The following is a 26743-nucleotide window of genomic DNA, read 5'->3' as shown; positions in this document are numbered from 1 at the left end:
TCTCCAGGCCTGTGGCCACTAGTGCGAAGGGCATCCCAGTGCCTAGCAGAATGCCCGACACGAGCTGTGTACAGGATAGAACCATCACGAGAGGGTGGAAGGACTCGTAACAAAACGGAACCCTTTGCTGGTCCCCATTCTAGTGTGACCTGAGTGCTAGTCCCAAGTAGGGAGGAAGAAGATCCCGTGTCACTGCAAATGGAGGAGTGTGCCCTGCACAATGGGGCCTAGCCACTGGGCTCCCAGGTCTGGCCTGCAAGCAGCCCGCCCCCAACCCCAGCTGTGGAGGTAGGTGGTGGGCAAGCGGCCCACTTGCGTACCGTCTCATCCGTGCAGATGGAGTGCACCTGGGTCCCGAACATAACTGAGGTGAAAATGAGGAAGAGCAGCCCCTCGAAGCACAGGAGGATGAGGAGGATCACGGTGGTGGGGGGCGAGAAGGAGCTGCACTCTGAAAGAGAAGGGACATGTGGGGCTCAGGGCTGCCACTTGCTACCCCCAGGGCCCCTCTCTGGCTTCCAGGCCTCGGCAGGGATCGTCCTCCCCCACACCTGGCTGCACCAGCCCTCCCTCAGGGAAGCCCTCCTTGGCTTCCCCTCCCTCACACACACCACTCCTCACTCTCCGTCCCCCTTCCCTGCCAGCGTGGATGTCTGCATCCTGGTGCCAAGCACAGCACCCAGCACATGGAAGGACCCGAAAGGACTCAGAGCTGAGGCACAAAGGCCTGATGACACCCTCCTCTCCTCAGAGAGCAAAATGCAGGTTGCACAGGTGGAGGGGCCTCAGTCCAGGCCTGGTTTGGCTGTGGATTTTCTCATTCCTGCGCCTCTATCTGCTCATGGGTGAGAGGAAAGGGCAGGTCTAGAGGATCACTCAGTGGCTTTGAGATCTGAAGCTGGGCAGGGTGCCGTCTAAGTGCGGGGGCTCGGCCTGACCCAGGTGTGAGGTAAAGCCCACTGGGAAGGCCTGCTCTCAGGAGCATCTGCATCCCTGAGACAGTCAGTCCTCAAGCTGGGGAGTTGACAGAAGAGCCACCTGGCCCAGAACAGGCGCTTTCACTCTGCTGGTCCCTGCTATGACCCCACCCTGGCCTGGGTGTGACCTGAAGCAAGTCCTTGTCCCTCTCCAGGCCTCTACTCCCTCCACCATTGAGCAGTGAGGTTTGACCAGATATGTGGTTTTGTTTTAGGCAGCAGAATCCTTTGTCTGAACAAAGTCTGAATCAGAAACCCAACCCACTGAAGAGAAAAGCAGAGGTGCTGAGGGAGATGGTGGGGGGCAAGCAGGCAGGGGACCCCCTCTCTGGCTCTTCACCATCAAGGCAGCTTCTCAGGAGAGCCCTGGACCACCTCGGGAGACGGGGGACCCGCTCATGGCACTGGCCCAGGCCCCTTGGTTGGCACTCACTACCCAAGGACTGCTGCCTTTGCCAACAGCTGTCAGGCCTGTCACACCTGGGCCGTGGCCCATGTTTCTGGCTGTTCCAGGGCTCAGGCCTGTTTTCCTGACAGGAGGGGTCTGATCCTGCAGGGCAGAGCTGGACTTCACTGGGTTTTTGGAATTCAGGGAGTAAGTGCCCCTTCCAAGCTGCCCTGCTGGCTCCCTCACAGGAACGTCAGGAGGGGAAAAGGAACGAGCTTAGAGACACACCAGCACTGAATGTGTAGGACGGTAAGAGCATCTCGTCTAAAGGCCTTATGTCCTCACATTTTCCTCAGAACTTAACACCTCCACATGACTTCCCTTCTTGGTTGCTTGCTGGGCAGGGTGTGGTTAGGGTGGCCTAGCAGCCTGATGGGCTGGTCCTGGGTGGTCACAGCTGGGACAGGTGCCCGCCTGGCTTCTGGGCTGCTCAGGGTCGTGGGCAGGACAAGGGCTCTGAGGTCAGGCAGGCATGGTGGACATGGATTCTGTACCCACTTCAGACCATGAACTCTCACTAATATTCTGTTCCAGCCCCAGTGTCTCCCAACCCAAGCACTGGGAATCAGCTGTTTCTTTGTGTCCTTGCTTGATACCTGCTCCTCCCACTACACCCCAGGCTCCAAGAGGACAGGGACTTTGTTTGGCTTACTGCTGTCCATCAGCCTTGGAGCAATGCCTGACCACAAAAGAATCTGGGCAAGAGGTCAGGGCTCTCTGAGCTTTAGTCTTCCCTGCTGTGTCATGGAATGATTGAGAATTCATGAGAGGAATTCTGCACAGCTCAGCCTCAGCCCAGCATAAGCATGTGGGGGATGCTCCTTGGATGGAGGTCCCTTGCATCCTCCTGATCCACCTTAGCTGCCCTGAAGCTGTGGCCTGGCCTCCATGCTTGCACAGCTGTAAGCATCTTTCTCCTCATGGGCTGGCTCTGGAAACTACAAACGGAGTTTGGGGAGGCAGGAACCAGATCTAGGGAATGTGGAACTACCTCCTTACCCATCTTTGAACATTAACTCAAAGTACCCTCATCCTGGGGGATCCTTCTTACACAAGCTGGGTGGCCCCAAGCTCATCCAAGGCTTCGCAGTAATGGTATTAACTGCTTTGTATAGCCAGCTCTCAGGCTTCTACTTTGGGGACTGGCCTGTACCTTCCCAGCTGTGCTGCCATAGGAATTGGGTGCCTCAAGCCGCCTCCATCAGGAAACTTGACCAAAGACAACCCTGGGCACTGGAGTCTTCCACACAGGGCAGGAAAACCCCACTTCAGACTGAGGCCTGAATCGCAGGCCCTCTTCTTAGCCATGTGACAGGGGAACTTGCTCAACCTCTGTGAGTCCCAGCTTTTGTCATCTGCAAAGCGGGGAGCATCTCTCCCACTATACAGCTTTGTTATGAGGCTGAGATAAGGCCCTGCTCAAAAGCCCTGTGTGTGTGTGTGCTCAATGTGTGTGCTCAACGGCCCCTGCCAGCTCCCCTGCCCCATCAACAGCCTTCATGACTCTCATCACTGCCCACGTCTGTTAACTTGATGACAGGTGGGCAGTATTTGAGATGATAAAACGTCCTTGTTGGACTCCTCTACCAAGTCAGCAGGGCCACATCTGGAGTTGAACTGGAGCCCCAGGCCTCACCAAATGTGTGCACTTTCAGCTGTTCACCAAGGAACTTGGCATGATGTGCAGAAACCCCCTCGCCCCATCCTCTTTTCTTCTCCCATACTGTCCAATAGCCTGACCTTCCTCTCCCTGGCTTGTGCCAGAACTGCGGCAGTCACGAAAACGGGGAGATGTGGTGCTACGGACTAAACTGTAAACCACCCCCCAATTCATATGCCAAAGCCCTAACCCCCAGTGTGATATTATTTGGAGCCAGGGCCCTTGGGCGGTAATGAGGATCGGAAGAGGTCATGAACGTAGGGCCCTCATGGTAGGATTAGTGCTCTTATGAAAAGAGACACCAGAAAGCTTGCTTTTCTCTCTCTGCCATGTGAGGACACAAGAGGAAAGGGCCACCTGCAAGCCAGGAAAAGGGTCCTCACCAGGAATGGAATTGGTTGGTACCTTGATCTTGGACCTTCTAGCCTTCCGACTTTCTAGCCTTGGACTTTCTGTGAGAAATAAATGTTTAAGCCTCCCGGTCTATGGTATCTTGTTATGGCAGCCTGAGGTGACTAATACCCAAGCGGTTTCTCTTCCCCCAGATGAAGTCAACGCAGGCAGAGCTGCAGACAGGACCAGGGAGATACAGTTAGTCCCCTACATATGAAGCTTCAAGTTGCGAACTTTCAAAGATGGAAATGTGTTCTCATGTCCAATTACGCAAGTAAGTTCATGTGAAATTGCAGCTTGCCCTCTCTCTCCTATTGCTGACAATCCTTCAGCTCTACCATCTCCTACCTCCTCTCCCTCCTCCAGTCAATAACTCTTTTTGCCTGTTCATTCGATGCCAGCCCCTGTATGCCAGCCGTTGTACTGTACTTTTCAAGGTACTGTACTGTAAGATTAAAAATGTTTTATTTTTTGTATGTTTTTTATGTACTATTTGTGTGAAAAGTGTTATAAACCTATTATAGTACAGTATTATATAGCCAATCGTGTTAGTTGGGTACCTAAGCTAACTTTGTTACACTTAACGAACAAATCGGACTTACAATGCTCTCTGGGAATGGAACTAGCTCATATGTAGGGGACTTACTGTAGAAGGGGGCAGACACAAACTACAAACAGAGGCAGGGAAACACTCAATATCTGGTTTGGAGCTAAAGATACTGTCCTTTTCACAGCCTCGCAAGTTCTGGGGGAAATAATAGCAAGAAAAAGCCTAAGAAGTCAGTATGTGCAGGAAGAGCAAAACTCCTAAAAAAATGATGAAATGAAGAAGGGGACCAATCAATGGAAAAAGAGTGACAATATGATGTTTCTGCTCAAGATGTCTGCCTCACAGATTTATGTGTGAAAGATGGAGCCCAGCATGTGGCCTCTCAATTCCTCCAGTATCAACGGTAGTCTTCCCCCTTATCCTTGGTTTTGCTTTCTGCAATTTCAGCTACCTGTAGTCAACCTCAGTACAAAAATATTCAATGGAAAATTCCAGAAATAAACAACCCCTAAGTTTTAAAGTGCAAACTGTTCTGAGTAGCGTGATGAAATCTCACGCCATCTTGCTCTGTCCTCCTGGGACATGAGCCATCCCTTTGTCCAGCGTGTCCACACTGCATATGCTACCAACCAAATCAACTACCATGGTATCACAGTGCTTGTGTTCAGGTGACCCTTATTCTACTTAATAATGGCCCCAAAGTGCAAGAGCAGTGATGCCGGCAATTAGGATACTCTCTTACTGTGCCTAATTTATAAATTACACTTTATCATAGGTATGTATGTATAGGAAAATACATAGCATATATACAGATCTGTACTATCTGAGGTTTCAAGCATTCACTGGGGGTCTTAGAACATATCCCCTGCAGATAAGGGAGGACTACTCTATCAAAAATTGTTTTCTTATAACCTATTTTTAGTCTTCTTAAAAAATTTAAATTTTATTTATTTTTTCAGCATCTCTATTTTTCCCTCAAGATTTATGCAATCTTGTGATTGGAGTGCCTTTCTCAGCATTTGCACATTTAAATGAGATACTTCAAAAGCAGGAAGAATTTGTCTACAATCAACATAAATTGGTGATTAAGTAGCTAAAAAAAAAAATCCCCCGCCCCCCCCCCCCACACCAAAAACAATTAACAAAAGCCATCCATGTCCTAGCCAGAAAGTTAAAAATGGATTTCTGCAAGGTTGGAATAAAATGACCTTCAATTAAAGCTCCTCACTTAGAGACATGGAAGCAAAAGCTCTCCCTGCAGGCATGGCTCCACTCCAGGGAATGCGCCTCCCTGCTGGGGGCCCGCATTTTCCCTGGGCCCACTCAGGCTAGAGGGTCTGTCCAACTCACTACTTTACTTGTGGAACTGACTTTTAAGGGGCTGCTTTTTTTCATGAAGAGGTATTCGGGCCTCTGCTGTTTCTTCCCTGGTCGGTCCATAGGCTTGCAGGAGATCTAATAAAATGAGGTTGGCCCTTGGAACCAGGACAGAAACAAAGAGCCCACACCACTTGGGTCACACGCCCCCCTGGGGCAGGGAGGGAAGCCCTGGCACATACTCACTTGTCCAGTCTTCTTCAAAGCAATGCAGGAAGTGGAATCCCACCATGATGAGGGCGTGCAAGGAAATGAGAGCTATGTACATCTGAAACAGGAAAGCAGTGCAGACACCATTGTTGTGAGAACCTTCTGGCCATGCAGGCTCCTGGGATGGGGTGCTCAGAACCTCCCACTCAGGAACACTTAGGCGGAGGGCTGAGCAGGAGGGGGGCCAGAGATTCCCCCACTTGTCCCCTGCCCCCAGCCCTGGGTCTGAGGTAAGCGGCCATTTACTGGGAGCATGTAGGGCAAGAACAGAAACAAGCACATGTCACCAGGTGTGACCTGGACTGCCCTGGGGGCTCCCGGTCTGCTGCCACTCCTCACTTGAAAGGTCAGGGAGCTGGCTGCCAATAGCCCCTCCAGCCCTCACGCTAAATAGACTCCACCTACCTGCAGCTGAGGGAGGGTTGCCACCTTCTTCAGCGACTTAGGTTGGACACTAGGCATGGGAGCCCAGAACATGGCCCTTGCTTATAGCTAATCAACTTGAGTCAATTTTCTAGATGCTCAAGTGAAGGGCATAGGAACAGGCACTCGTTGAACCACGGAGAGCTCTGCCAGAAAGGAGGAGGCCTGCGTGGCCAGGCACTATTCTGAACAGCAGCAAAGGACACTGTGAGCGCTGACAGTTTTCGAAGGAACAGAGCTCTCCATTGCTTCATGGAGGGTGCGGCAGAATTCAGAAGCTGACTTACTGTAAACAGGACGAAGTACTTCTGGTTGTTCTCGCCGACACAGTTATTGACCCAGGGACAGTGGTGGTCCATCTTCCTAATGCACCGCTTACAAACACTGAAAGAGCCACAAGGCAGACCTTTAGGGGGTTCTCACAGAGGCGGGAGATCGAGGGGGCTCAAAACCCATGCTCCAGCACCACTCCTGGCTAGTGGCCTCTTGGGCGCCACCCAGTGTTTTGCTGCGTGTATACTGCAAGGGGCTTGGAAGGCAGGGCCAGGACCTCCAGGGTCACAGTCATTCTAAACAGCAGGACAGTTATCCACCTCCAAGGCCTCTTATCTTGTCTCATAAAAACAGGCTGGAACTGACATGGCTGAGAAAGATACTGCTCTCCTGAGGTAAGAGTGGGCTAAGAATTTGGTTTACTGAGAGGACAGAAAGAAGCAGTTTCTAAAACTTGACAGGATGAGATGGGATATAGCTACTCCTAATTTCCCCCCAAAGACCAAAAACCCGAGGGCGGGCCTGATGGAACCTCCCAGGGTGCGGCTAATGAGAGAGAGTACTAGAAGAGTTCAGAGTGGGGTCAAGAGCAGTGTCACAGGGTGGCAGGAAGTCCCCCTCTAAGGACCTTTCTGCTCTAAGGTAATATCCACTTAGCTGAAAATAGCAGAGAAGTCATTTGAGCTCAAGTGTTGATTAGAAATCCCTCTAATTTGCAAATTACTAACTTGTTATTGGGATAATTTTTGGACTGAGACTGTTTGAAGCTTTGATGTTCGATAGCAAATGCCTTCCCAACCCCTTTCTGGAAGATACAATTAAGAATCTGAAACAAGAGTACAAGGCTAATGAGGGCTCAAAAGCAACTACTCCCAAAGCTCAAGTTCAGGAAGACCCATTTGCCAATAGATGGGCTCATCAAAAATTGTTTCTTTTTCAATTCATTAAAATAGGGTCCCTAACATTTATCTTGGGGGCATTATTTGTTCAAAACAGTATGAAACACTATAAACACAAGCTTGGAAATAATACAATTATATATATATTTGGAAGTCCCTTAGTTCATACCAGCTTTTCTTTCTACTCGTTTCCATAACCAACTTTATCTCAGGTTCTTACTAAAGTGAGCAGTGGGCTATGGCGGGTGGACCCTGGAGGAAGGGTTGGCTCAGGGCACTGTGAAAGAGAAGGCTGCCCCGTGCTCACAAATGGTGCTCGCTGAGCTCTGGCTGAACCACTGACAGGGCGGGGACAGTGTGGAAGGAGCTGTTTGGGACATGGAGGCGAGCTGTTCCCAGACTGCAGGCCAGGAAGCACAGACCACTCTCAAGGAGATCTCACCTGCACCCCAAGGGGGAAGTGTGGCCTTTTCTAAGCATGGCACGAGCTCTGGTGGCAAGGCAGACCTGGGTCTCCCTGCCGCAGGACGCAAGTACCATTATAAGGGAAAGTGAGAACAGATACTGGCTCAGATGAGTGGTGGGGTCGTGCTGGTCTCCACCCTTGCTCTTCCCACAACTTCAAAGGATCGCAATAACACAGGCGTATGGGGAATGGGCACATGTTAGAGATGCTGGCCCAGCTCCAGAATCTCCTTGGGAGCCAGAAAGGCAGGGTAAGAAAAGGATGCATGAAAGAGACATGGAGAGCAATAAAGAGAGCCAGGTACCAGCAACTCCATTACCTAGTCAGTCTCTCTCTCTCTGTGTATGTTACCAATCTGAATGAATGAATGAATGAAAGAATAGGTAATCCCAGTGTACAATCCTGAAAGTACAGACAAGTAGGCAGTAAAGTTCCCTGTGTCCTGGGCCTCAGCCAACACATTACCACCAAGAAACCACCCCTGTAGCCCATTTCTTGCATGTCCTTCCTCAGCTCTGGGGTTTCTTAATCCCCTCTCTGTCTGGGGAACTCCTGACGGTAACCACCTCCCAGCTCTGGGCTCTGGAGCAGTTCTTCCATTCGCACTTCTTTGCAAAAGGGGTTTCAGGTGGGTGCTCTGAGGAAGTGTTTGCTCAGCAGCAGAGAGGTACCAAATGGCCTGAAATCCTCTGAAAGCTAAGAGAGTAAGCAAATCCGTCCTTTGCTCTCCCCTTCCAGCCTCTCTGAAGAGGCCAGGTGTGAACCCTGGGAAGCTGGGTTTCACAATGGGCTAGGTCTCACTGGGCAGCCAAATTAGAACACTACTCATCCTTCTGGGAGCAGGCAGCAGTACAGCCCACTGAGAGCTGCAAAGTTGTCCAGAGTGCTGGTCTCTGAGTTTCCTATTTGCAAAGACAGGAAATGCTAAGATGGTGCCTCTCCCTCTGGCTTACAGAGTTGTTCAGAAGCGGGCTCCTGGGTCAGGTGGTAGTGCACGTGGGTGGAGGAGGTCCATCCACGCATGTCGCTGGAGGTGCTGTTCAGAGGCTAACTGACCCATGGCTCACAAAACACCCAGCCTGAATGTCTCTGGGACTTGGGCCTGGAGAGCACCAAGGGTAACGTCCGGTCCCTCAGTGGGCCAAGTGAAGGATGCTCCAGGCCCGGGGGTGATGCCCACACCTGCCCGACTATTTCACCTCAGGCACCAGCCCTCAGGGGAGGAAGAAAAAAATGTGAGCCTTCCACAACCCCTGACACCCCACTGGGGACTCAGTTACCTCAGAGTCAGCATTCTTCCCAATCCCCACGGCATAGTGAGCAGGGGGCTCACTGGTGTCCCCTCCCCAGATGCAGCAGGGCAGCGCAAGCACAGCAGCCACAGCAGGCTCCCAGAGGGCCCTTTCTCCACTCTTATCTCCTGGTGAAATCCACTTTCCCTGGGGCTCCTCCCTGCACTTCTCTCTTGCACCAGCTCCAGTGTCTCCTGTGCGAGATGCTGTGGGCACAGGCATGTCCTAAGCATGCAATGGCAATCATTGAAAAGACCAAACACCCTCAATGGAGGTATTTTGGGTGTTTCTACATTCAGGGTTCCCCAGGCCCCTCCCCTGTTTTAAGTCCTGGTTTTAAGAGAGGGAGGATGCTTCTCCCCTTTTCCTCCAGGTTCCCTACCATTTGCAGTCCCCAAAGCACTTCCTTCACAAGCTTGGAAGAGCCCAACAAGCTCACTGGATCACATGCATTCAGGTCCCTTGGGGCTCGTGCTCTCTCTCTAGGGAGGTACCAGGGCCCGCCCTTGGCACTCAGCCCTCCAAGGAGCACGTTGAGGTCCTCTTGCATACCCTGAGTGATGGCCCTGTGACTCTCCCTCCTGCGGCACCCACCAAACCGTACCGTGGCAGACAAGTGCATCTGCCTTGCCTGGGTGGGAGGTCCCAGGGTTAGGGCCATGTCCCATCCACCACTATAGCCCAGAGCCAAGCCCGGGGCCCTGCTTAGCAAGGGTGGGCAGAGTAAAGGCTCTGACACTATAGATGGGGAACTGGGCTCCACCACCTCAGGCTGGGATGCCGCAGGAAAGGGAGAGAAAAGAACATAGCAAAGAGGTAGCAAGGGGACCATGCTCCCCATATAGGTTTTCATCTCACACCTCATTCAATATGATTAAAATTATAAGCAAAAAAGGCATCTATAGCATCCTGGCCCTGGCTCAGAAACTGATTTGGGGTAAGAGAGTGCCCAAATGGGGTAAGGGCAGTGGAAAGAATACTGCTCTCAGATCACCACTTTGGGCTCTGGGCAAAGAAACTTAGCTTCTCCAAATCACCCTCTGCAGAACTAGCCCTGCTCTCTCAGGGTTAGAGATGATGTGTGTAAAATGCTTTAAAACCAATACTAGTGCGATATAAATTTATCAGTAACTGATAAACAATCTGGCGGGGGCCCTAAGCAGTCCACGACTGTCGCAGCCTCAGTGTGTGTGTTTGTTGGGAGGTGGGGAGGGTTGTGAGGCTTTGCCAAGATCAGAGGTCTCCACCTCCTTGTGCAAGAAGAACCTAACACATAAGCCTAACACCTTGGTCATCCATGTAAGCATGACCCCCCCCCCCCCCGAAGGATTTCCACAGGCTTCCATGGTCCTCAACGCCAGAATGAAAGCGGCCTGCTTGAAAGGAAGACCCCCCCGCCCCACCCCGGTACCACCAGGCTGGAAGGAACATCTACAATGCAAGTTCAGGGACTATGTGTGTACCTATCAGAGCTCAGGGAAAAGAGTTTTAAATTCCTTGGACACTACTGGGAGGAGAGGAAGCAAAAAGCTGGGCACAAACACATGCCCCGTTATCGAATCAGGAAGACCGACACCAACTTTCTCGAGCCGGGCAGCAGGCCCCTTGGCTCAACTGGTCACAAACCCAGCTCTGTTTTGTGCGCTGGGGATTCTGCTTATCCAAAATCGTGGGTCCCCAGATGGCCTGGGCCACTATAAGCCATCACAAAGGAGCAGTTGTCAGCACACATTTCCTGACACAGGAACAGGCAATGCACAGGCATCCTCACTTGTGTTCATCTGAATCAGCAGTTCTTGTTTTACTCAAGCTGATTTGTTTACTAGCACTCAAGAATATCTCCCTCGGATCATCTTGGGAAAAGAGGCAAGGAGGAGGTGGTGAGGAAAATGCCTGGTGGTGGAGGTTGTCAAGGGCTCAGGGAGGAAAGAGAAAAGAACCACGGTAGTCACCCAAGTTCTTTCTATAAAGTTCACACTTCCCTGTTTCTGGTCCAGCCTATGTAAACCCAGCACATCCCCGATGTTCACACATTCCTCTATTAACAGACAGAGGTCCTAAGAGATGCAGTGCCTGGCCCACAGTCCCCCAGTGTGGCAGGGACAGTGCTGCTTCCAATGCTGACCTCCCCAACTTCAAGGCCGGAGCCTGCTCCACCACCCTGGGCTGCCCTGAGGAATCACATCACCCAGGGGATGAAAACAGCTGGCTTCCCAAGCCTCCGCGTGGCAGGAAAAGGTCAGACTGATGCCTCCATCTCAGGCAAAAGAAGAAAGCTTTGAATTAGTTTCTAATACAGATCTCAGAAACAAGCTGACCTAGGGACAGAAAACCCCACAGGAGATGGCAATTTCCACGGGCCCTGCCCAAGCTCCTCGGCCCTCACTCTTGAGAACTGGCTACTAGCTGGGGAGGTCTCCAGATCGCTCACTCAGGCAGACAGAAAAACATACATATGGTTATATCAAGTTACACAAGTCATCCCAAACTGGAGTTCTAGAGGAAAGAGCCCCGGACTTGGAGCCAAAGACACCGCGATCCAATCCTGTCTCACACAGTCACCGGCTGTGTGATCCTAGAGCAGCCACTTAACCCCCTCAAGCCTTAATTCCACATCTAGGGAGAGTCATGTCTATGGCACAGCTATCTCTGGGCATGACCACGGGGACGGCAATGATGAGACAGGGTGGGCTGAGGTGCCTGAGACACAGCAGGTATTAGGAGCTGACCATGGCATCTGGATGTTGAGACTGACTGGCCTCCTCTGAGAGGTGGGCAGTGCAGCCCACACAGAAAAGATGCCTTTCAGCTGCTCAGACCTCGCACAAAACCCAGGTGCTTCCACAGCCTCAGGCTGGTGATACCTCCTGACTTTGGGAGCCAGTTCATTCCTCCACAGCCCCTCCCCACCCCAAACACACACCAGAGTGAAAAAGGGACCAAGTGACATGTTTGTGTTTCTGTAATTTAGTAGTTAAAGTTCTCTTGTCATGAGAAAAGTGCAATATTTAGCTACATTTTTTTTGTCGAGAAGACTCAAAACAACAAAGAAATCTGAAAACCAGAAGGGAAAAATCACCACAGATAAAATGGGGAAATGGCTTTTTTGGCTGAGTTCTACAACTGTTAGATCTCTAGAAGTTTTGTTTTAAAGAAAAGTCTTTCTCTTCTTTCAAGGACAACCCCCTCATTTCCCTGTAAAATTTCAGTGAAATTGGACCCACCCCTTAAATGTGTCAGATGCTAGACATTCACAGAATAATTTCTTAAAGCTCTGTCTCAAGTGTCCTTAATAAAGTAATAAAGCTGTGTGGTAGGAAGAGCAGGAATCCCCTCAGTTTTACAGATTTGGAGACAAGGGTGAAGACAAGCAAGGGCCTGGGCAGGGTCCTCTGGCAAGTGTGGCAAAGCCAAGTCATGGGACAGGTGTCCTGAGCCCAAACCAAACCAAACGCCCTTTCCCATCCCTGCCCGCCTGTGGAGGTGGGGAGGGAGAGTCACAGTGGCCGTTCTGTGCCCATAGCAGGGCAATTTCAGAAGTCCTAGTGCTGATGGCACCTGTGGCAGAAGTGTGGGGGTGGGGTGGGCAGGGGGTGAGGAGGGGAGCCTGGGTGGATGCAGTGTACCTGCAGTGGTGGGCTCGATCGGGCTTGATGCTGCAGCATTTGGGACACTTGTACACCACCTGCCCAGGCTTCAGCTGTAAACTCTCGATGAATTCTTTAGTGGCATTTCCTTTGGGCACTGCACCCTGTAAGAAAGAGAGGCATCAGGGTCAGGCTAGGGGTTCCCCCAGTTCTGACATTCCACAGAGGTCACAGTCATTTGAAAGCAGCAATTCCACACAGGGGAACAGGACATTTTCATCCCAACGACATGTGGGTTCTGTTCAGAGTTATGCCAACACCGATGATAAATTATTGACAAAGAATTTCCCCAGGGAAAAGTGAATGATTTTCTACACTGGACAGTTACATTGTTCCTGATGATCTTCTACTTTCATTTTATTGACATGGTTTTCACTGACTGCATCTGTCCTATGTAGATATCACAGTGAGGGTTTGACTCATCAACTACTATTTTGGTTTACATTAGATTTCTCAGTGACAGCTCCGCTCTTTGTGAATTTTCATTGGTGAGCATCACATCTAACAGTCCAATTTTCCCACATCAAAATTTACAGCTCTGAATGTTATTGGGTTCTGTTTAAACTGGAATCAAGTTTTATTTTATTTTATTTTTTATCAGTGCTATTGTTATGGATTTGTGATCTGTGTTTAGTTCTTATGAATCCACAAACGACTGTGAGGCACTGCTCTCAGATGTTCGATGTGCTTTCCGCACCAAGATGCTGAAAACCAGCCGTGACTCGGGATAATGATCACCTCTATGGTGGTGGGGAGGCTGAGAGTGGAATGAAGTGGGGGGTGGAGTAGGGTATATACAGAGGCTAACCTGTCTTTGTAATTTCTTTTTTTAAATTGATGAAGCTGGGAGGTGAACACATGAGTGGTCATCATAGTATCCTTTATACCCTTTCAACTATCTTAAGCATTTCATTGCAATTTTTTCTAAAAGTTCAAAAGAGAAGTAGAAAAAAAAATTCTGGTCGGCAAAATACAGTCAGATGCCAGAAGAACCTATCATAGAAAATTTAAAAGTCAACAAACGTTGGTAAGCAAGGACTACCTGGTACACACAATGCCATTTAGGATACAGTTCTTGACATCAAATATGCCATAAAAGTACACAGCTATTGACATGGGAAACATCTATGACAGACTGTTAAAGGGAAAAGTAGATTCCCAAACAGTGTGCAGACTACAAGCTCATTTTAGTAAAAGTGCATGCCAAAGTATTAATGGTTATCTCACGAAGTAAAATGCCAGGTTAACTTTTAATTTATTAACTGTATTTCTTAAATGTTCTACTATGAACATGTGGCTTTTGCAATAAGGAAAAAACTCATTTAAAAAACAAGCAAAAAAATATACTCAGGAAGGAGCTACCCAAAGTAGGAGTATGACCAACTTTCCTGAATTTCGTAACCAAAGTGCTATGACTTGTCTCACTTGAGACATCTGAGGTTCCCCCTTAAGGCACCAGTAAAGGGTCAGGGTCTGGAAGTCCTCACAAAGCCAAAGCAGGGCCCAGACCACCTAGAAGAGTGGATTTTTAAAAGGGGCTTGGGAAGGGCACTGGCCCAGGCACAGAGGAAGGTTGCAGAAAAGTCCCGAGGGCCATCCTTTAAATTCTTTTTAATGTAAAAAAGTAATTGAGTTTGGACAACTGTATAACCTTTTGTGGCTCCTGAAGCCAACAGAACCACATCTGGAAATCACTATTGTCATGTGTACAAGGGAAAAGCACTAAGGAACACTGTTCCCCCAAGGAGATGAAGCAATGGGGCTGTTTTCCTAAATGTTTTTGTTTTTGTTTTTTCAGATCCAGTTTTTAAGGTCCTCACCACCAAAATTTGCTGGAAACCTCAGGAGACCCCCTCCCCCGCCCCCATAAAGGGATACAATAGCTTTACAGAACCAAGGGCAATTGGAGTTCTCATTTGTTCTTCTCGTTACCGCCTGCTATTCCAGACCACAATCAGAAACATCATCCTACAGCACAGCTTTCTAAAAGTTTCCCCTTCATGTGACTCCATTTGCGCAAATCTCCTGGAAGGCTCATTCCCATCCAGGCAAGACCCCACCTACCCAGTGAGCCCATCTCACAGAGCTAGAGACCAGCTGGGCCAGCCCCTGAGACTGAGGAGGCTGCCCCTCTCTCCCTTTCTCTCTTTAAAAGACTAGGCCCTTCTGGGCTCATCTCCACAGATTTCAGAACTTCTTAGTTCACGGTAAAGAATTTTGTTCTGTATAATTCTTGATAGATGGCAGGGAGTTGGAAGGCCCACTGAGACATTTTTGCCACTGCTGTCACTCGTGCACTAAGAAACACCCCATACCTCCACCCCCACCCCCATTCTTATATCTCATAGGGATGGCTTGAAGCTTCTACATTACTGCACCTCAGTGGAACAAAACTTATTGATTTTTTCCTCATTTCCAAAGTAATACTTGTTCATGATTTTTTAAAATGTAGAGATGAGAAAATTAAAAGGGAAAAACCCACCCTTTGATTCTATCATCCAAAGATTAGTACAATTAACATTTTGGAGAACAGTTTTCCAGTCTTTCCTCCTTGTACATAGTAAGCTAAAAACACTTAAAACAACCTATACATCCAAAGAAATGCTCATATGCTTCCAAAACATGTTTGGTCCCGTAGTGGAATCCATTTGGATCTGGGGGCAGGAGGCATGCTATGGCTCCCTCAACCACTCCCCTCAGTGGCTAGCCCAAACTTCCAGTACCTTCCTCGACCCCTGCCCACTTCCTTTTCTATGTCAGAGGAAGCAGGCGGCTGGGGTAACCTCCTCCATACTCCTCCTCGCCCACCTCCCATCCCTGGACCTGTATACGGGGACCTGCTGTCTAGAGAATGAGGGTCCCTCAGGGGCTCATACGTCTACCTCAGAGCTTTCACTTCGTGGTCTTAGCAGACTCCACGCTCTCCTCCCTTCACAGCTAAGCTTCTCCAAGTTGTATGCACTTGCTGTCCTTCCTCACCTCTGACTCTTTAGTTCACAGCTCTCTGGCACCTGTTGCCTCTATACCCAAGGAACCGCTCTCACCAGGTCAACAAGCAACTCCCTGTGGCCAAATCCAAAGGTCAGTTCCCAGCCTTCACCTTGCTCGGATCTCCTCACACCAACCAGTCCCTCCTCCTGTCACTCTCCTGCGGCTGCTCCATGCCCTCTGGGTCTCCATCTGCCTGTAGGGTTGTGCCTCTCTTGCTCTCCTGTCCATCCTGGACATGGGTGTTCCTTGGGGCTTCACCACCAGCCCTCTACCCTGTTCATCCTGCATTCCCCAGGCCTCTTTTGGAGCTGAAGATGTTTCTACCTGGTTGTTCAAACAGCATTAAAACAAAATAAACCAAACCCTCAAAATTCAATGTGCTAGAACAGAACTCATTACTTTCTCCCCAAACTGTCCTTCCTATTCTCCCCTCCCTGACCCATGGGACATTCTTCTACCCGGTCACCCGGGGTTGAAAACCAACAGTCATCCCCAACTCTTCTAACCCTCTGCCCCACACTCCCACCTATTCCACCAAGTTGATTTGGTTCCAAATGATGCCTTGAATCCAATGTTCTCCCCTCCATGCCACTCTCACGGCCTTAGTTGAGCCCCATCATCGTGTGCCCCAGACAGTAGAGTCCCCCAGGTCTTCCTGCCTCCAGTCTCTCCCTGTATCCTGCAGCCTCACCTCTATCCTTTTTCCCCACTATTTTCCAGAGTAAACTTGCTAAAATGTGAATCTGATCATGTTATTCCCCTTGCCTAAAAGCCTTCCCTGGCTCCCTAGAGCCTTCACATGGTACAGAGTCCAAGCTCTCAGGCAGGGCTCAGGCAAGGTCACCATGATCCAGCCCTGAACCACCCTTCCAGTGTCACCTCCCTCCCCTGACAGTCTCACCCTGTGGACTACCTGGAGTTTCCCAAAGGCTCTGTGCTCTCCAAGTCTTCCTCTTGTGCCCTTAGGGATCCATATTAGTGCCTCCTCTCCAGCCTGTCAGGCACATCCTTGCCTCCTGCACCTACATCAAATCCACTCAAGGACCACATCCTCACCTTCCTTCTAATGGCCTCAGGCTACACCCAAGACAGAACCCATCACTCAGCCTTTGTGCTACCACAGCTTGTATTTGTCTTACTAACACCCAACATTTAACTATACACTGCTCTCTCCTACATGACTGTAAATTCCTGGAGGACAGATACAATGTCTTTAATTTGTAGTCTAATGAATTGCCCAGGGCCTGGCACGGAGCAAGTCTTCAATAGATCCAAGGTGAATAACAGTGGTGGTAAAACAGACATTTATTGATTGCTTATATGCCAGGCACAGTTCCAAGGGCTTTACTGTACTTTGTCAATTAATTCTGACAATAAACCTATGAGGTTGAGACTGATATTCCTCATATTACAGATGAGGTAACTGAAGCAGAGAGGTTAAGCAACTTCCCAAGATCACATGACTAATAAGTGGCGGAGGCAGGATTCAGACCCAAGTCTAGAATCTATGCCTCTATAAGAAGACAATTTAAACTTAAAAAATAGAAAAAAAACCCCAAAACCTTATTTTTGGCTGTGTTGGGTCTTAGTTGCAGCACTCAGGATCTTCGTTGCAGCATGTGGGATCTTTCATTGTGGCACGTGGGCTTCTCTCTAGTTGTGGTGTGCAGGCTCCAGGGTGCATGGGCTCTGTAGTTGTGGCACACAGGTTCCAGAGCATGTGGGCTCGAGAGTTTAAGGAATGCAGGCTCTCTAGTTGAGGCGTGCAAGCTCAATAGTTGTGGCGCATGGGTTAGCTGCCCCGCAGCATGTGGGATCTTAGTTCCCTAACCAAGGATTGAACCCACATCCCTTGCATTGGAAGGTGGCTTCTTCTTCTTCTTCTTTTTTTATTTGTTTTATTTTATTTATTTATTATTGGCTGCTTTGGGTCTTCGTTGCTGCATGGGCTTTCTTTAGTTGTGGCGAGCGGGGGCTAGTCTTTGCTACGGTGCACGGGCTTCTTATTGCAGTGGCTTCTCTTGTTGCATATAATAAGGCCTGTTTCAATTAGTATCCAGGATAATATGATGATGTAAAAAGGACATACTTGGAAAGCGGTGGAGATAGGTTCCAAAGAAGCACCAATGATTCCATTTATTTCAAGCAACGAGTATGAAAACTTGTTCAAACTGTTTCAGGGGCTGTGAGATCACGGCATGTGAACAGCTGCTGGTCTAGGCAGGAACCTCCCTCTAATAGCTCTGCCAGGAACAGGTGACCAGTCCCAGGCCTGTGTCACAAGGCTACCTGTCTCATCCACAGAAAGGCAGGAGGTAGGTAACCCCCCAACTGGCTACTCTCTTCTCTCTGGAGCTAGAAAGATTTCCCAATCAATATTTATGGATTACTCAGTGGCAGGTATGAGAAACTGCCTGGCACGAGGGAGAGTGCAGCACCTTCCTCAAAAGAATGCTGAGGCAAGTCCCCGATCTGACCCAGGGAATATGCCAATACCTTTGGGCAAAGTGTATGAGGCCCTTCTCTGGCTGCACCCAGCACCCACGCACGTTACACGGCACACTGCAGGATGACCTGGTGCTATTTGTCTGATGTTCCCACGGTCTGACATCATTCTGCCATCGAACTGGCTTGAGTAAATAGTCACTGATTCTGTACACAGTTGTGCTCAATAAGGTCACTGAGAGAAATTCCAGAAGGGACTACCAACTGCATGTTGAAGTGAATCCCATTAATCCAGTTTTGGCGGCCGAAACTTGATTCACTGGCCTGCAGTGGTCTCAGATAGTCATGTGAGGTCTGTTTACAGCAAGGTGTTTATGGGGTGGGAGTCAAAGGCAGGGAGGGGCACTGGCTGGCAGACAGATGAATTTTCTTTCCCTTAAGAAATGTGGTTAAATTGAATTCACTTATATTCCAATTCTTCTCAAATCTCAGATTTGAGATAATTTACAATGAGGTTAATACATGATTAGGTTCAGAAAGGAGGGGCAAAAAAAAAAAAAGCTGATCACAGAGTTGACACAACTGCTGTGATTGTGTAGTGCTTGGCTTTGGGCTTTCAGCAGCTAGGACAAAAAGAACAAGCTCTCAGTTTTAAGCATCTTCTGGGAGACAGACATTGTCCCAGATCTAAATTTTAAATGGAATCCTTCAGGATTCCTGAGGGGGTTCCCAGGATAAGGAATTAAAATGTATTTATAACTGGAAAAGGACAGGTGGTGAAATTGGGATGGGGCAGGGAGAGAGAGCAGGCACCAAGATGAGTCTCTGAGTCCAGGTTGTCTTCAAAAGGCTGCTTCCTCCAGGCAAGTGGAGCCACTCTTGACCTCTCAACGCCTGAAGTGTTTCAGGAACACAGGAAGCTCCTTTGAAGACATTACACAACCTTAGAGTGGGCAAGGCGAGGGCACCTTGAAATCAAACACCAGACTGACTTGTGCGCCTGCCCACCTGCCAAGTGAGGCACGGGCCCTCTGTCCACCTGCCCCCTTCCCTCTCCTTACAGGTCTATCCCCTTCACCCCATTTCTCAAATGGTAGTTCCACCTCCAAATCATTTCTTTGTCCCCTTTTCTGCTCAAGCTCTTTGTGGACCCATTTACTACCATGCTGGAGTAAATGACTATTAAATGGTCCAGAAAGCTATAGTGGTTGCAATTGTTCTAATCTTACATTTGGAATAAGAATTTCAAAGCTGAAAGTGGTACCAGTAACTGTTTGGGGGAGACTGCAGGAGGTTTTGTTTTTGTTTTTGTTTTTACTAGTAATACAAACCAAAATGATATACAATGCATACATTGTTATACACTGTTTATAACCTTAGAATCCAAGTTCTCCTGACAGAAAATGATATACAATGTATATCTTGTTATACATTGTTTATAATCTCTGGACATAAACTTTTCTGAAAAATTACACACAACATGAATTCCTGAGATACAAAACATTACAATCCTATTAGGGAACTCTTTAGAATCCTGCAGTGATGTCTTTTTAAAAACAGATTCTGCCTGCAGTGTTAATAAGGAACCCCTAGTTGACCTGCTTTCAGTGTGAGATCTGGGCTCCCAACTCTGTCCCTTGGAAGCCTGGGGTTTCCCAGGGGCTCCTTACTCTGCAGTCCCACCTCTCTCTGTTTTGCATACTGGGTTTTGCATAAGATGTCACATGCTGCGAGTAGGGAGAGGCAGGTGGCAGCATGAGGAGCCTGAGATGGGGCAGGTCTGCAGGACATGCTTGGAGTTGCTCCCCTTACTAAGGGTAGATATTTGACAGAGGCTTCATTTTTTTGCCCAGTTTTCTTTGCGGCCAACAGCAAAACACACCTACGAGAAGCTGAATGGTGTTTGGGATATAGTCTGTGGCTCTCACTCATTTGGGATTGGAAGCTGAGCAACTACTGTAAGAATCATTCTCTCCTGCACCCAACTACAAGGGGCCAAACTGAGAAAGACCCTGGAGAGGGCACAATGCAGGGTCAAAGAACACATGCATGTGAGGACAGAAGGAAGGCCAGGGTGGAAGCCTCCTCTCCCTCCCGCCTGACAGCCGGTTCCCTGAATCACATGCCTCTTAGAAACCAGTAAACTCCACACTCCACTCTCTTATCCCAACTCCCCTCTAGCCCCAGACCTGCCTATCCACTGCCCACCTGGCACTCCTGCTTACACGTAACAGAGACACAGTTTGGCAAGAACAGAAGCCTTGATTTCTCCTCCAAAATCTGTTTTCCTCAGACTGTCCCATTCAATAAAAGGGTACCAGCAAATCTCCCAAATACTCCAGCCAAGACTGGATGGCACATCTCTGATCCCTCTCCCCTTCTGTCACTCTCCCAAATGGTGGTTCTCAGACCTGGCTGAATATGAAGGACATCTGGGAGCTTTAAAGCACCCCAATCCCAGGGCCCCCATCCCAGACCAATTACAGTAGAATCTCTAAGGGTAGGGCCCAAGGCAACAGTACTTTTCGCAAGATCCCCAAGGAATTCTAACGTGCAGCCAGGCCTGAGCATTAGTGGCTTAAAATATTGGGTTGGCCAAACAGTGTCTTCAGTTTTTAAGTAAAAATAAAAGGTACATTTTTCATTTTCACCAATAACTTTATTGAACAACGTATTCACCCTTTTGTTCCACTACCTTCTGCCATTTTTCAGGCAACTTCATAATTCCATCTTCCCAAAACTTTTTATCTTTTTGAGCAAAGAACTGTTCCACGTGCCTTTTACAATCTTTCAGGGAATTGAAATTTTTTTCATTAAGAGAATTTTGTAAAGACCTAAATAAATGGAAATCTGAGGTGCAATGTGTGGTGAATACAACAGATGAATCGGAACTTCCCAGCCAAGCTGTAACAGTTTTTTGGCCTGGTCATCAAAGAAACATGTGGTCTTGCATTATCCTGATGGAAGATTATGTGTTTTCTGTTGACTAATTCTGGATACTTTTCGTTGAGTGCTGCTTTCATTTGGTCTAACGGGGAGCAGTATTTGTTGGAATTAATTGTTTGGGTTTCCAGAAGGAGCTCATAGTAGAGGACTCCCTTCCAATCACACCATACGCACAACCTCACCTTCTTTGGATGAAGACCAGCCTTTGGTGTGGTTGGTGGTTCATTTCTTTTGCCCCATGATGTTTTCCGTTCCACATTATATTTACTTTTCATCGCCCATCACATTTTTTTTAAATGGAATGTTTTCATTACGTTTAAGTAGAGAATTGCATGCAGAAATATGGTCAAGAAGGTTTTTTTCACTTAACTTATGTGGAACCCAAACATCAAAGCAATTCACATAGCCAAACTGGTGCAAATGATTTTCGGCGCTTGATTTGGATATTTTAAGTATGTCAGCTATCTCCTGCGTGGTATAACGTTGATTGTTCTTAACAACATTTTAAGATTTGATCGCTATCAACTTCAACTGGTCTACCTGACTGTGGAGCATCATCCAGTGAGAAATCTCCAGCACAAAACTTCGCAAACCACTTTTGACACGTTTGATCAGTCATAGCACCTTCTCCATACAATGCACAAATCTTTTTTTGCATTCCGGTTGCACTTTTACCTCTCTTGAAATAATAAAGCATAGTATGCCAAAAATGTTGCTTTTTTCCCTTCCTCTTCAATATTAAAATGGCTACACAAAAATTTACCAATTTTGATAACTCTTTTTTTAAATGCACACTGATAGGACAGCTGTCACATACAATCTAACAAAATTGTTTTGAATGAAGTTAAAGACAACTGTTACTAGAGCCATCTTACGGAAAAAACCAAACAAACCTTTCGACCAACCCAGTATATTCAAAATTCAACAGTTTCTTTGCCCCAGCCTCACTGCTCCCATCTTGGTCTGAGCTGCCACCACATCTTGTGTGGCCCACTGTGAAAACTCTCATCTTACTGCTTCTAGTTGCCCCACCTCCCACCCCCATCGCAAGCACAAGGTGGTGTTCTTTTAAAAATCAGGTCACATCATGCCTCTCTGATGGCTTCTCGCTGAATTTACAATGGAGACCAAGGTTCTCACGAGGCCCACAGGCCCTGCCTGGCCTGGCTTCTGCAGCCCTCCCTACCTCTTCCAGCCCCTCTCGCCTCCACTCACCATGCTCCAGTTACCCTGGTCTGAGTACTGTTTCTCAAACACTCCAAGCACGCTCCTATCTTTGGGCCTTTCTACCTCTCCTCTGTCTGCAAGGCGCTGCCCTCTGACCTTCACCTCCCAGAACCTGCCCCTTCATGTCATTCAGACCTCAGCTCAAGTGGCACCACCTCAGGGGTCCTTCTCAGATCACCTTCATCTAAATAGTCCTCCTTCACCCCAGAAAAGTCACCACCACAGCCCCTGGATCACACAGTTTTACTGTCTTTAGAGCCCTTTTTGCTTTCTGAAATTACCTTGTTCATGTCTTTACTGCGTGACGCCTGATGCTAGGATGTGGGCGGCAGAAGGGCAGGGACTGTGGTTTGTCTTGCTCACAGCTGTATCCATTGCTCAGAAGGACCCTCTCGCATAACAGGCGTTCAATAAACACAGCATTCATTTTATCCCAACCTTCAGTGCCCCCCAGGGCTCCTCCTCACTGCTGTGAGGGTGATCCTTGTAAAATGACAATCTGATCTCATCATTCTTTTGTTTAAAATCCTCAGGGGCTCTCAATGGCCCCCATCATCCATCTCCTACCCCCCTTCTTTGGCACTCCGGCCACAACACCAATTCAAACCCGTTCTCCTATGTTCCCACCACTCCAAACAACCGCACTCCCGCATTCTTGTGTCTCTGTGTATGCTGCTCCTTCTGCCTGGAATTCTGTCAGTGTCTTCCTGCCCTACCACCCTCCACCTTCCCTGCCCATGTACACTGTTCTGATGAGAATTGCCCTGAGTATCACATCCTCCAGGCAGCCACCCCTGCCTAGACTGGTTAATACTTGTTATTCCACAGCAACCTGTGCTTCCTTCTGCCATAGCCTTCATCACAAGGGGCTAACCTCATCTGTTGTCTCCTCTAGACAGAGGGCACCTTGAGAAAAAGAAGAGTGACTGGGGCTCGGCATACATTAAATTATAAGCTGGGACAAATAATGTCTTTTACTCTTGTATCCCCATAAAAATTTCTGAATGAACCTTTAACTTGTTTCCAGTATGATCAAGTTGATGCTGCTGGGGAAAACTATTTATACCCTTGTGTTTCAGGACACTTATAACCATGGACTCCACTTCCTTTGGGTGACAGCTATTCAACAATCCCACGAGCAGCGCTAACACTGGGCCGGCCCCTGCCTGCCAGTGTGTGCGATCTCCCCAGGCATGTGCATGAGAAGAGCCGCCGTCTGGGCCGGTCACTGACTTGTGATTGAGCCAGGAAAGCGGCTTTCCCTAGGGACGGGTTAACAATCCACTACCTGAACCAGCAGGAAACGGAGCCCTTTGGGAAGCGAACTAGCTTAGCACCCAGTATTTTTACTGTGCTTTCCCTGGGGCTCACAGAAATGAAATCTATGTGGCCAGTGCCACTGCCATTTGCAGTGCTTTCCCTTTCTTAATTTAAACACACTCGTCCTACGTACTGAAACAATTAAGCCATAGGAGGTCTTCATCAAATAATGCACCCTCTCGCTTTTCCCATACAAGATAATGAGCAGGAACGGAGGACTTAATACTAGGGTATGTGACACTCGATAGCCACTTGCACAGGTTGATATATTTAGCTAAGCCATTGGGCAGAAAACCGGGGCTTTACCCACAGACTTTCACCAAGAAGCACCTGCTATGGCCTGAAATAGGCTTGTGCAGCTTTTCAGGAAAATATGAGCCTCGCCCAAACAAGGTAAAGACCACTGACGTGCAGGTTCCTGAAAATGGATAGTGCTTTAGTTTCAACTTCACCTAGCTCCAGTCCTGTCTTCACTGGTAGGCCCCATTCTCACCCAACCCTCAGCATGCTTTCCACTCAGATTATCTGGCCCCGGCCTCGTGGTTTTTCTCACAATGCGTTTCTAACTAGAGGCTGAGCCTCCCCTAAATCAAACTCCTCCCATGGTAGCCTCAATGAATGCAGACACCAAGGTACAGAAAGTATCACTCAACCAAGACAGACAGGCTGTGGTAGAGATGGGGTCCCCTCAGTGGGGCCTGAGTCCACTTTCCCACCCCAGCCCTAGCCCTCCTATTTTCCACATTCCCAAGGTCAGGGGGCACATGCAGGCTGCCGCCACACCAGGGCCAGAGGAGAGTGTGGGCTGGTCAAATCAAGCCCAGACATACTCACGGGGTCCGTCAGCATGGCCCGGCAGTGGGAAGCCAGGGCCAAGAAGGCCAGCAGGTTGAACATAATTCCATTGATGATGCTATACACGTAGTCTCGGGATGGAATCAGCATGACAAAGAGGACCACAAACTCCGCATAGAGGACCAGAAACCAGGTGACAATGGCACAGGCAATGCCACAGCCGTCGCGGATAAACCACATGGTTCCCACAGGACTGGGGTGGGGAGGTGGAACGCACTTCTCGGGCTGGAGGTATTCTGGCTTCCGCTCAATATCTCGGAAGTGGTGGGTGGGGATAAGCATCATAAGCTATTCTGTCCATACTGGCATCTGGAAGAGAGAGAAAAGAACCCAGAATTTGATGTGGCCTTCTCATCAAGGAGACTTGACAAAATTACCTTTCCAAGGTAAGCCATGAGTATCTACGTGTGAACTTCTTGCAGAAAAGCTGCCTAAACCTTCTGTTCATTTCCAATGTGAGTTCTTGTCCCTACGCCTGAGAGCTAAGTTAGCTTTTGTAAAACAGGGCCGCCTTGCCCAAAGCCTTCACATGACAGATAAAGAAAGGGGAGGCTTTGAAGGGCAAATGCCTTGCCTGAGGTCAGCCAGAGCAGCAGCAGCACACACAGCATACCAGCTGGGAGGCACGACTAATAGATATGTTCACATGTTAACCTAAAAGACAAAGGGGTGGGGGGCAGATCATCAGGCCCTCTGGGAAATCTCTCTTCATCAGTAACACCACTGCCTGTACACTATGGACAAACCCAGAGACTCATGTTGAGGCTGTTTGGGATTGAGTAGCAGGAAAGTAGCCGTTACCCAGGACTAGGGCTAAGTTGCAACCATGAAGATGTTCTAACTTACTGCACTGCATTAGCCAATAATAAAGGCAAAACACGAACTAGGATGGGGAATGTTCTTGAAACAAGCCAGCCTTTTTAGCTCTATGGCCAAAATGGTTTATTTTCCAGGGATGAGAGACTCTGAGTTCTGCTCTACTTGTGGTGATGGGGCAAAGTGTAGGAATGTTGGACAATGAGTCCAGAGATGTTTCCCCACCACCTGGCTGTGGGGCTTTGTGAGTTCTTATCTCCTGACCTAGGAAAACACCCACATTCCAGCCCCAGCCCCCTCCTCACAGGGTTGGTGTGAGGGTCGAGGGAGTTGGAGGCACCCATTACTCCTGCTGTCGACCCTAAAAGCCTGAACACATCACATGTTGTGTGCATGTCCTCTCTCTAGGAAAGACGTTCGTTCCCTCAGAAGCAAAGTGCTGAGCAATGCACCCTTTTTCTCTCACAGCTGCAGCTGAGTCTCTGGAGACAGTAACGAAATCATTAAGACTCGATAACTAAAGGCTATCTGTCCGTGGCACATGCTGCAAGACACAGCAAGTGCAGGTTCCCCTCCTCTAGTTCTTTATCTTAAACTCTGTGGCCTGTCATCTCCCCAGCCAAGTTTCTCAGAAACCGTGATGGCTCCAGTTCTTTGCCAGATGTAGGGGACATGGGAAAACCACCCTGAGCACAGTCTATGATGCAGGCAAGCAACAACTTAGTCTTTCGAGAACTCAAGTCACTTTACAGCAGAGATCACTCAGAAGCAGCACTGGCTCTGTGTGTTTTTCTAAAGACTGGCTCTGAAGGACAAGGGCAAGCTTTCAACGGTTGTACTGTATTATCCTTACCCTTTGGTCACCGCCCTCACCCCCAATGAAGAAAGAGGATCTGAAGTGAATACAGTACAGTCATGAAAAGTAAGGATGTGTCCAGAAAGCTGAGAAGGCAGAACAGTAACTACTACTCAAATGACAGATATTCTGGAGTCAAAAGTTGCACAGACTAATAATGAAAGAATAAAGCCAGGGCCCCCCTTCCAGGGTGGCAGAGAATTAATGGCTGTAAGGCAGTTAAATGTGTACTGTGTGCTTGTCCAAAGGAACACTGACTCAACAAATACTCAGAGTGACTATCACATTCAACCAGAATTTTCCAATAAAGCAACCTTGTGCTCTTCACAAGATAGTGGCAATTAGCGTTGCCAGGGACAACCTAGAGACATCAAAAGATAGAGAGATACCTTCTGAAGCACCAAAGAGAAGGATAGCAGGAGACTGAAAACCAGGGACATCTGGGACCAGACCTATGGCAAGCAAATTCTAAAATTCTAAACTGTGTACAACCAAAACCAAACGGAAAGCTGAAATCCTATTATGATTCAAAAGCTGATCAAAGCTCAACATTTTGACAACCTACAAATGCAAACATTCTCTTGGGTTTTTCCTGCTGCGATACTGATTTGTATGTATATCATCAATGTCCCCACAAGTGCTATTTAAGTTCTAAACCAACAGGGTTTTATT

At 48.5% G+C, this 26743-nt stretch overlaps 1 protein-coding gene across 4 annotated transcripts in view; it reads right to left on the bottom strand.

Annotated features, from left to right (window-relative positions):
• The window catches only part of ZDHHC3 (zinc finger DHHC-type palmitoyltransferase 3), a 57819-nt gene that overhangs the window by 18044 nt on the left and 13032 nt on the right, over positions 1-26743 (bottom strand). For 3 of the 4 annotated variants that reach the window (XM_057704423.1, XM_057704422.1, XM_057704424.1), the window contains exons 2-6: positions 24379-24708; positions 12595-12719; positions 6326-6422; positions 5592-5673; positions 321-451 (exon numbers count right to left, since the gene is read on the bottom strand). In XM_057704423.1, coding sequence (XP_057560406.1) covers positions 321-451; positions 5592-5673; positions 6326-6422; positions 12595-12719; positions 24379-24684 — 741 coding nt within the window. In that variant the 5' untranslated portion in view covers positions 24685-24708. The remainder of the gene's footprint in view (positions 1-320; positions 452-5591; positions 5674-6325; positions 6423-12594; positions 12720-24378; positions 24709-26743) is intronic. The other variant, XM_057704426.1, reaches the window with a different exon arrangement.

This window comes from Hippopotamus amphibius, chromosome 13, assembly GCF_030028045.1.
Source record: "Hippopotamus amphibius kiboko isolate mHipAmp2 chromosome 13, mHipAmp2.hap2, whole genome shotgun sequence".
Lineage (NCBI taxonomy): Eukaryota > Metazoa > Chordata > Mammalia > Artiodactyla > Hippopotamidae > Hippopotamus > Hippopotamus amphibius.
Note: the sequence above shows the minus strand (reverse complement) of the source record. Positions and strands in the feature narration are given on the sequence as shown.